Below are 11116 nucleotides of genomic sequence, written 5' to 3'. Positions count from 1 at the left end.
AAAAAAAAAAAAAAAAAACCCCAGGACCGGGGCACAAGGACCCAAGTTCAATCCCCAGTACCACCCCCCCAAAAAAAAACCCAGGACTGGGGATTTAGCTCAGTGGTTCTACTGCCTGCCTCATAAGCACAAGGTCTGGAGTTTAATCAATGGTACCAACAACAAAAAGCCCAATCAATTATTGGCAATGAATTAAACAGGTACTTTTCAAAAGAAGTACAAATAGGTAGTAAGTATATGAAAAAATGTTCAGCATCTTTAGTCATTAGGGAAATGCAAACCAAAACTATCCTGCAAACTATCCTGCTATGCCATTTCACTGCAGGAATGGCCATCACGAAGAAGAAAGAAACTATAAATGCTGTTGAGGAGGCAGGGAAAAAAGGAAGCTAACTACAAGGCAGAGCTAAGGAAATTAGTACAGTTCCTGTGGAAACCTATATGAAGGTTTCCCAAAAAGCCAAAAATTAGAGCTACCTTGTGACCCAGTTACACAACTCCCTGCTGTCTACCTGGAAGAATTAAAGTTCGCACCCTACAGTTATGCCTGCCCACTCGCACTCACTGTAGCACAATCTGACACGGACCCATAAAGAATGTGGTCTGTACACACACAGCTGAGCTGCTCATCTATAAAGGAGAACAAATATTGGAAAATAGATGGGCGTGGAGACCACCATGTTGAGTGAAATAAGCCAGACTCAGAAAGACAAACATCACTTGTTCTTTCTAATGCTGGAATATAAAAAAAGAGGACATCAAAGTTAAAGGGAGACTATTATTAGATAAGAAGAAAAGAGTGAGGAAGAGGAAGAGGATCTAAACAGGATAACAGAGTAACTGACAGGATCGAAATATATCCAGTGAAATATAGTCTTCTGTAAAAATAATAGGCACTAGGACAGGGATTTAGCTCAGTGGTACTGCGTCTGCCTTGCAAGTACAAGGTCCTCAGTTTGATCCCTGGTACTGGGAAAAAAAAAATTAATAGGCACTACATACTAACAAGGGAAAAGAATTTCATGATTGAAAAAAATAACTAAGCAAATGAGTCAAATTCATAGTCACAATGAATCTTGAGACCTTGAACATTCCAATACTGTTTACAATCAAACTATTTCATCCTTTTCAAATGAAAGAAGTCGAAAATTGAGAACTCCGTTTTGTAGTTTAATTTGATATCATCAGGCTAACTTCAACACTTTTCTTTTTTTTTTGTGGTACCAGGGATTGAATTCGGGACCTTGTGCTTGCGAGGCAGGCGGCAGAACCATTGAGCCAAATCCCTGGCCCCTTCAATACTTATATTACACTAAATTTCTTTTCACATTATCATACTAGATATAGATGATAATTAAATATTTTTGTTTTGGGTACCAGGGATCGAACTCAGGCCCTCGCACTTGTGAGGCAGGTGGCAGAATCACTGAGCTGAATTCCCAGCCCCCTGACAATTAAATTTTTAAAAAGCTATTTCTAGGCAAAGGAAGTTGTAACCAAAAAAGCCATAGAAGGAGTGGCAGGACTGCACCAGGAGTGCAGGTCCAGGGTGGGAAGGGGCTGTGGGTGAGCCTAGCTTTTCACTGTCATGGTTAGTAGCTTGGTGTCCCTTCAAAGCCTCATGATGCTTTCAGAGGGGCGGGATCTTGGGTTTGTGATGCTAAGATTAAGTGTGTGATTGTAGGATGAAGGGTGTGTGATTACTAAATTAGCCCACTGATTACTGTGTTATAGTTCTGGCTATGGATAATGGGAAGACCCACCCTAGGTATGGATGGCACCACCCAAAGGGTGGGTAGCCTGGACAGATAAAAAGGGACAGAAAGAAGGCAGGCCAGCTGCTGCTTCTTTGTTACTTTGCTGCCCTCTGCCTGCCATAAACTATTTCTCCACTGTGGTGCCCCTCTACCATGCCATCCTGCCCCAGAGCCAACCAATTATGGAATGAAACCTCTAGGAACTGTCAGCCAAAATAAACCTTTCCTCCCTTAACTTGTGGGTGTTGAGTATTTTGTTTCAGCAACAAGAAAAAGTGACTAAAAAAAAAAAAAAAGTGACTAAGATACCATCCATCCTCAGAAGTGGTGCCTCATGCGTGAGCTCTGCAATCACCAAACAGTTCCCTTGGAGAGATGGAAGCAGCTCATCAATACCATGTTCAGTAAGGATATACTGAGAAGACTGTGCAGGAGGCTTTACAGGAAAGTGGGGACATGTGTGGTAGGGCTGTGTGCACACAGCTTTCATAGAAGAGAAAAGTAAGCACAGAAGCCAGCAGAGGCCTGCAGCCAGAGGACAGGTAAAAGTGGCACAAAGAAGCCAGGCAAGCCAAGAGGGCACCGGAAGGCAGCCAGAATGGTCTGCAGAGGAAGGAGACTCTTCCCTTGACAGGGGGCTATGTGAGACAAGAAGGAACTCAAGCAGAGAAGGAAAGAGATGCCCAGCCCTGAGACCAAGGAGACCCTCCAGGGGAAAGAACAAAAGGGGCCCCTAAGGCGCCCACACAGTCAACTGGCACAAGAAACACAACAGGACCCATGTGTGCAACCTAAGAGCCTTCCAGTACCTACAATGAAACAGCAAAATACTCTCTATCACCCAAGATCCACAATATCACCACTTCAACATACAGCCAACATGACACATTTAGCCAGATGCTCTGTGTTTTGTAAGTCTTCAAACTCGGCTAGGTACTTTGCACAACCGCTCAAAGGCAGCTAGCACACTGCTGGAGCTCAGTGCCATGCAGGGCCAGTGGCTGTTCCAATCAGAGCCAAAACAGCAGTCTGCAGTAGGGAGGGGACAGGAGATCCAGCACGGCTCAGAGAAGCTAATGAACACAGCAGTGACTGACACAAGGCCACACGGTCCACCTTTGCTTTGTACCTCTCCACAGCTGTGAATCCCCAGGACGGAAAGGTAGAAGGAAGGGAGGGAAAGGAAGTGGCAGAAGCAGGAGCCTCACAGGCAGGGAAGAGGGCAGGCCAGGGCGAGGCCCCAGCTGGACTGAGCCTCACCTCTATGAAAGGCCTTGCAATCTTGGGTGCAATGGTTTCACTGACAGAAGGCTCCTGGGAAAGCACAACGAACTCCTCTGCTTTCACTGGGAAACCAGCATCGTCCATGGGTGAGTAGACCTCAAACAGCTCCTGGATGGTTCGCTGCACATAAGGAAGTACATTGTTCCCAGGAAGAGAGACGATCTCCTAGCTGAGCTCATGGATCAGGCACATGACTATGTAACACAACAGGCTTCCCGTGCAGCCTTCCTCACCCAGCCCAGCATGCTGAGCACATACATGCAGAATACCTGAGTAAGGAATGCCATGGAGTAGTCATTTCCCTGGGCAGCCACTTCACGGATCAAATCTTTAGTTCCATTTTTCAACAATTTCTCTTCAATGGAATTGCCACTCACAAGCCTACAGAATACAGACACACACACATACCACACAATGATAATCAAGTCACCTGGAAGTGCAGGTAACATGTGGTGCTCCACATGCCAGGCCCCACTGAACCACCCTCACCCCTCGGCTCCAGCACCCATGTGGACATAGACCCTCGCCAGCCACCTTGCTTCTTTCTGCCACTCTCAACTGGACACAGCCCACTTGCTCCTGCCAGGTTCACCATGCCTCCAACCCCAAAAGCCAGTGCCAGTGAGTAGCTTTCCTGTTCATGCTGCCTGAGACATCTGGCTCTTGTCTGAGGATGGACAATGTCATTGTTTGGTCCTCTACATGCTGCCAGGCCACAGTCAGTGCCGAAGTAAGACAGAACTGTGGCCATTCCTCCAGCTGACAGGCAAAGGTGTTGATGGAGTCCTTCAGTGGAACCCAAGTGCTCACCTCATAGTCTACGACCTTCCCACAAAGCTCCTTTGCTTACAGAATGCTACAGGTCCACATCAGCCACTTTAATCAGTTTCACAAGCATGAAAAAAACTAAGTTTTCCCTGAAATTTCCAAAATCAAGGAGCCTACACAGAAATAAGCAATCAAGGCAAAAAATAGTATCAGACCTTGATGTACAGAGAAGAACTAAAGAGCCAACAGAAGGCAGAAAGCCGCCTGGATTCTGATCACTGAGATTACCACCAAAACCTGACCTATTTGATCTGCTGGTTTGCACACGCATCCACGTGGGTGATGGAGCATACCTAAGTGGCAGCTTTTTTGCTGGACATGTTCTCAGTACAGCTGCTCCTTCTGCCCCTTCCGCAGCTGCTGGCCAAGGTAAAGGATGGAAACCTCATGCACACTAGTGGTGCACCATGCCTGCCTCACTACATGTTGATCTTCATTCTGCGTTCCTCACTGGGCAGCGTGTCAGAGAACTGTGCCCAGATGAACTCACCCCAGTGGTACAGCTGACCCACAACAGGTGCCCTGGCTCCTGCTGTGTGCTGCCTTAGACAGAGCTACAGCAGACACCCTAATACCACAGGACAGATGACATGGCAAAAGATGCATCACTTTCATTTCAACCAGACTTTGCCAAGGGCCGGGGATTTAGCTCAGTGGTTCTAGCGCCTGTCTCGCAAACCCAAGGACCTGAGTTCAAGTCCTGACACCACTACCCCCAAAAAACAAGCATTTGCCACACTGTTCTCAGAAAGGCTGAGATAATCCCCACCCCACATGGAAGTAACTCTTCCCAGGCCCCAGCAGCAGGCTCAATTCCCTTCCCGTGTACTGCTGGGTATGGAAGGAAGAGAGACTTCTCTTCATGTATTTATTGCACATGCACATCTTTCTACCCATGGTGAACAAATGACTGCATAGATCTGGGTTCTCTAACTCCTCTCAGGGTCTCACCATGTAGTTCAGGCCACTTCTGATCTATGTAGCCTAGACTGGCCTTGAACTTGCAGTGATGCTCCAGCCCCCGCCTCCTAAGTGCTGGGATTACAGGTGTGTGCTGCCACAGCACGAGTGTCTTTTACCTTTCTTCTCAATTATGGGAACAATGTGACTTTTGACTTGTCCTGAGACTTGTCAACAATTTTCCCACATACTATTTATGTGTTTGCTTTGCCCACAGTATCTCTTTGCAATATCTAATGTTTTTACTTCAAACATGTCTTTTACTTCAGAGGTTTAGTTAAAGTGATCCTTCAAACTTAAGGCTACAGGTACTACTTCCTGGAGACGGTTTGCTCCCAGTCACCTGGGCTGTGAGACACTACCAACTGGCAATGGTGGCCTGGCCCACCCACACTCCCACTTGCGGGCAGCGAACTGTGCTTTGCACATAGACAAGCACCGCACTATTATCACAGACACTTGAGGAATTGGAGCTATAGAGCAGGTCTTCTTCTACTTTCCCCAATTAGTTTGGTTGTTATAATTTTTATGCTTAAAGGCAATGCTATAGATCTAAATTCTTTCAACAGCTAATTTATATTTCATAACAGTTAAAACAAGCCAGCATACAACTCATTCTTTTCAGGTTTAGGTTCAAAGACAGTATAACTAAGTGACAATTCCAAGACAGGCTTAACTATAAAGAACAGATAAAACAGCCAGGGATTTAGCTCAATGGTTCTGCCACCTGCCTCACAAGCACAAGGTCCTGAGTTCAATTCCCCAGTACAAAAAAAAAAAAAAGAAGAAGAAAGAATAGATAAAACAGCAGGAATATAAATTTTTCTGATTAAAATATAACCCAAGCCCAGTAGAAATTTCTCGAGTTAAGAGACTGCCACTCCTCTACTCTTCTGTCCACATCCGTGTGGACTTCTGCGACATTCCCAACATTGTGACTTGGTAGCATCACCTGTATATGTGGATGTCCTTGCACCTCCCGATCCGATCGCACCACTCCTGGGCCTTAGCATCCATCACTGGGTTTAGGTCATTGTCATAAAACACCACAGTGTCTGCCTCTACCAGGTTTATGCCTGTGGCACGGCTGTGAGTAGAGAGAAGGGCACAAAAAATTCGCCTGTCCCTGTTGAAACTCCTCATCAGCTCCTGAGACCAAACACAAATGCTAAAGTTAGTATTTCCAGAAAACATAGAGGCCACTGACGCACTCATGTTTATCAATTAGAAGTCATTTTGTAACAAAACTGGTTTGTGTTCCCTGCAGTGTGGGGCCTCAGTTAACACAACATCGAAGCTCCAGAATCTTCCTCTGGCTCTGCACGTGCGCCTTTCCATCCATCCCCTCCTCATCTCCAACACCCATGTGCACTGCTCAGGCAGCATTAGGCAATTGCTCCAGCTTGCGCTTCCTGTCAGCGCAGTCTGTAGGCCCCACAAGAAAGCAGTCTTGCTGGGGAGGGAGATGTGCTTTCTCATTTATCCTCAGGCAATGCCAAGGTGCTTTACAAGCAAAAGCCCCTGGAGTAAGGCTGAGGACATGGGACACAGCACTGTGAAGAAAAGGCCGCCCCCCCTTCACCTAGCACTGACAGCTGAAATGGCAGTGTGGTCCTGCTCTTCTGTAACTTCTTTCTATGCCAAAACAGAACCTAAGAGTTGACCAACCCTCTTTCTTCAAAAAACTCTCCATACAATATATTCTGCTATGCAATTATCAAGAAACTGGTTCACTAACATACAGGCATGCTTCTGTGTAACCTTGTAACTTCCATGGAACACACTGGGCAACACACACTCTGCCCCAACCCTGCTCTGCACTCAGACCATGGCACAGTGACTTTACAATCCAATCCTGTGGTGTCCTGGGTCAGCCACGCTGCACAGTGATAGACATTCTTCATTTGCTCATTCTTTTACTGAGTGCTCACTGTGCAAGTCATCAAGAACATTTCTACAGTGAACACTGTGGTGTAAATCATCGAGTCCTGGGCTGGAGCACAAGACATCTCTGAGGCACTGTCATACTGCCATCTAGAGGGCCTGGCTGATGCCTGCCTCTACCATCACCCTTACCAGGGTAAGGGTAAAATATAAAATAGTCTTAGGAGATTTGATGAAAAAAAAAATAAGCACATCATTTGAACCTGCATTTCTTTAATCACCATCATTTTTCTTGCACTTCTGTAGTTAAAGGTCAGTCTGAATTACACCCACACTTTTACTTCATAAGCCACTTCCTGAATTATGCCGACCCTGTCGTCTAACGACTGCAGGTCCTGACTCTTGTTCTAAGACACCTAGCCTACGACAGAGCTCATAAACACACACTGAGGATGGAGACCTGCCATGGCTCATGTGGTTGGAAAGCTCTTTTCTTTGGAAGGCTCAGGTTATCACTGAGTCTACATGGCACTTAAGAGACTGGATTAAAATCTAGTGACTCAAGTGAATTCGATTGAATTATAAACGACAGCAAGGTAATTTTTCACTTACCTGCCGTTGTTCGCTATTGGCATTTTCATCAATTCTTATATAGGTGAGATAATGAAAATTTAAGAACATTTCTAAAATGTCTAACATAAGCACCATCTGGGACAAAATCAGCACACGACGTCCTTCAGACTTCAGCTTCTGAAGCAGGATAGCCAGCGCTTCTAACTTTCCTAGGAAAACAGAAGGATCACGAGTACCTCTTATTCCAAGCAAGTGCAGCCCACCCCCGAGGAGGCCACCAACAGGACTGGGCCATACCTGAGTCGAACTGCACCAGCCTCAGCTCAGGGAACTGCAGCAAGCGCAGCGTGGTCAGCTGCCTCAGTTGCCGCAGGTAGGGAGCAGTATGCTCTCGTAGGCGCTGCTGCAAGGCACGCAACCTGCGGCGGTACTGGGCAGGTGGCCTGGCCACCCACAGAGAGGGGGGTGCAGCCACCACTGGAGGAATCACACAGGCCACCCTAAAGGGCAGAAGGTGGGGATCATCACATGGCTGTCAGTGAGGCTCTGGGATGAGGACAAACCCCTGACTACATGAGTGTCCAGAGAAGCAGCCAGGGCACCTATGTGGCTGCCGCAGGGTAGCGTCATCCTTTACAGCACTGGGCAGACCCTACCAGTCCTGGCCAACAACAGCCACCCGAGGAACACATCAGACAGCTCTGGCCTGAAGGTCAGCATGGAGCACTGCCGCAACTACAGAGACAAGTTCAGAGAGAGCTATTTGGTCCAAAGCCCATGTAGGGATAGGGATGTGCTATCTCTTGGAAAGAAGTCCTACAACTCCCATAATCACCACGGGTGAAGGACCCAGGACAAGGGTCCTGCAGGCAGAACAATGATGTCACAGCCAACATGACATGTACAGGGGTGCTCCTGCTAGAAAATCCCTTCCTATGGATGTCAGCTGAAACAAGTTTTTGGATAACTTGCTCCCAATTGTATTTAAACTGAAAAAATCATCTATTCTCTGCAAGGACAAGGAGCATTTGAGAGAGAAAAGTACATGAGAGCATGAGGCTGAAGTTCTACTGCACACAGACCAGAAGCCATAGCAGTTTCTTGGCCTGGGCAGGAACTGCCAGAACCCTTCCTCTCTCTCCAGCCAGTCAGTCCTGTCCTGTGCGGTCCAGAACAAACAGATCCTGAAAGCTGAACAGGCTTAGGGCATCAAGGCCTCCATCTGGACAAGAAGCTAACAGGGGAGGGCTGGGGATTTAGCTCAGTGGTTCAGCTGCCTGCTTTGCAGTGTAAGTACCCAAGTTCGATCACCGGTACCAAAAAAAAAAAGAGAGGGAGATCAAGAAGCTAGCAGGGGAAATGCAGCAAGCCCAAGAAGGGAAGAAATCATCCTAAGGCTGAGCAAGAGATCAGGGCTAAGCACACAGGAATGGTATGCAGGTTGCACTCTACACAAAAGCCAGGTGAGCCCAGCAGAGGCTACAACCCATGGGAGCTTCTTTATTGTCAGTCTGTTCTGAGGGGAACCCTGGCAATGATCCCACATGTATTTGACCGCATGAAACATGTTTCTGCAAGGGCAGGATGGGGAAGACAGGATGGCCATTGCCCACCTGGATGCCCCAGGTGAGGGTGATGACACACAGTCTAACATACCTGTCAAGAACATCCTGGAGGGATTCCTGGCGCTGACTCAAGGTCAAAATTAGACTCCCCTTACTTTTCCAGGATGATGGGAAACAGCTTGCTGGCCCTGCACCCTTCCCAAGGTTTCCACTGAGAGATAAGAGCCACGGCATCTTCCCCCTACTAGGCAGGGAACATATCCTCAGCAAGTCTCTGCCATACACTGGAGCCTGGGAACAGCGCCGCTCATTGACAAAATGAATCTGATCCAGCCGCTCTTTCAAAAGTCTGGCCTTTTCCTCCTTTACCAAAAAAGATAAAATGATGAAATGGTTACTCAAGAAACGGCACAGCATGTTACCTCCTTGCCAAACTGGGATTCCCCCATGTACAGCATCCATGTCAACATCCACATTTCCTGTTCTACTGGAACAGTAACCACAAGGAAGTGGAAAAAGTCAGCTGCTTTTTTCCTCTTAGAGACCCAAGCGAGCACTTCCGATGCCCACAAAGCCTTGTAGAGGAATTACTGGGGTAAAAAAAGTCTGCAATCAAAGAACCCAATTTCTTTTTTTTTTTTTCCTCCAGCTTAATTTTTTCATTAGAAATGTGTGTTTTTAAAGGCAAGATTCTGAGCCAGGTGTGGAGGCACACACCTGTAATCTCAGCATTCTGGGAGGCTGAGGCAGGAGTATCATGAGTTCCAGCACAGCCTAGGCAACTTAGTGAGAACTTGTCTCAAAATTAAAAATATCTTAAAGAAAGTTGGGGATATATCTCTGCATAAAGGTCCTAGGCTTTCTACTACTGCAATTAAAAAAAAAAAAATCAAGATTCTACATTTCCAAGAGAATATACATTTCTGTGGTTTGTAACAGAATGAGAACTCAGGAGGCATTAGGCTGTGTGGTACACAGGTGGTGGAAGACAACTGTCTAGGTGCCCAGCACTAGCAATCGAACACATGCTGCAAGACCATTTTCCTACCTGGGTCGACCCTCCAACAGGAGAGGCTGGCTTGCAGGCCAGCCCAGACTCTCCGACAGCCATGGTATTAACTGCCACTCGCCCCGGAACACCAACTACAAATGCAAAAAGAGAGCTGGGAAGGAAAGCCAGAGGTCACAAGGTCCAGGTACAGAGGAGGGTCACGGGGAGGGGGTGGCAACTGAGGCAGGACTGCAGCATCTGGCTCCCAGTTCCCAAGAGGACAAGGGGCCAGCTCTGGAGTGGAGAACCTGGCACAGAGAGGCTGTCACCACACCAGTGCAGGGCTGCATTGGGCAACACTGAAGGGAGAGTACGTGCCTCACCTACTGAGGACCCTTCCCAGCCTCCAGAGCCCACCTACATTGAGGAGCATTAGGTGGTTTGCAGAGGCCCTGCCCAGCACCCAGAGAATGACTGCAAAGTGGGGACAGACCTGGTACTGTGGCTAGGAAGGGAGGTACACCAACCATGACGATGCTTGTGGCTCCCACTTCCAACCCAACCATCTGCTCCTAGACAGGGCCCATTAAACAAGGCCGGCCCTGCTGAGGAGAAGCCAGCAGTGGGCAGGACCAAGAGCTGGAAGGCCAGCAGCTCTGGGGCATAGGCCAGCCAGAGAAGCAGCAAAACCCTGAACATGAGGAAATACACTTCCCAGCCGGCCAGGGAGCTCTAGGCACACTCACTGCTCACTCAGTATGTGTGACACAGCAGCAAGCACACTGCTTCATTCCCAAAGTCTCTCTACAAACTAAGACCAAAACAAAAGACCAAGATGAGTGGGGGCAACGCCTTTGAGAGCACAAGAGAAGACAGCAAACCAAGCTGACACAACGAGCCATCTGTGGCAGCCAGGTCAAGATCCTACATCACAGCCACAATGTCACAGTGAGGTCCTCTGATTGGATGCACAGGTGCCCGACCACTCAGAGGATAGGCAGCCAGGAAGAAGCTCCCCGCCGAGCCCCCCACCCCAGAACACCCTACCTTGTGGGGTCAGGGGTGCAGGGAGACAGCAAACCAAGCTGACACAACGAGCCATCTGTGGCAGCCAGGTCAAGATCCTACATCACAGCCACAATGTCACAGTGAGGTCCTCTGATTGGATGCACAGGTGCCCGACCACTCAGAGGATAGGCAGCCAGGAAGAAGCTCCCCGCCGAGCCCCCCACCCCAGAACACCCTACCTTGTGGGGTCAGGGGTGCAGGGTGCA

At 48.0% G+C, this 11116-nt stretch overlaps 1 protein-coding gene and 1 non-coding gene across 2 annotated transcripts in view; both read right to left on the bottom strand.

Moving 5' to 3' along the window:
* The window catches only part of Ep400 (E1A binding protein p400), a 100256-nt gene that overhangs the window by 32376 nt on the left and 56764 nt on the right, over positions 1–11116 (bottom strand). Inside the window, 8 exon segments of the mRNA XM_033762491.1 lie at positions 3018–3161; positions 3311–3422; positions 5782–5978; positions 7326–7495; positions 7584–7786; positions 8943–9214; positions 9900–9994; positions 11090–11115. Coding sequence (XP_033618382.1) covers positions 3018–3161; positions 3311–3422; positions 5782–5978; positions 7326–7495; positions 7584–7786; positions 8943–9214; positions 9900–9994; positions 11090–11115 — 1219 coding nt within the window.
* Positions 6241–6370, bottom strand: LOC117285777. Its single transcript, XR_004516900.1, has one exon. It is a non-coding gene; the product is annotated as a small nucleolar RNA SNORA49 (small nucleolar RNA).

Source organism: Fukomys damarensis, unplaced genomic scaffold (genome assembly GCF_012274545.1).
Source record: "Fukomys damarensis isolate Sample0158 unplaced genomic scaffold, DMR_v1.0_HiC HiC_scaffold_12, whole genome shotgun sequence".
Classification (NCBI taxonomy): domain Eukaryota; kingdom Metazoa; phylum Chordata; class Mammalia; order Rodentia; family Bathyergidae; genus Fukomys; species Fukomys damarensis.
Note: the sequence above shows the minus strand (reverse complement) of the source record. Positions and strands in the feature narration are given on the sequence as shown.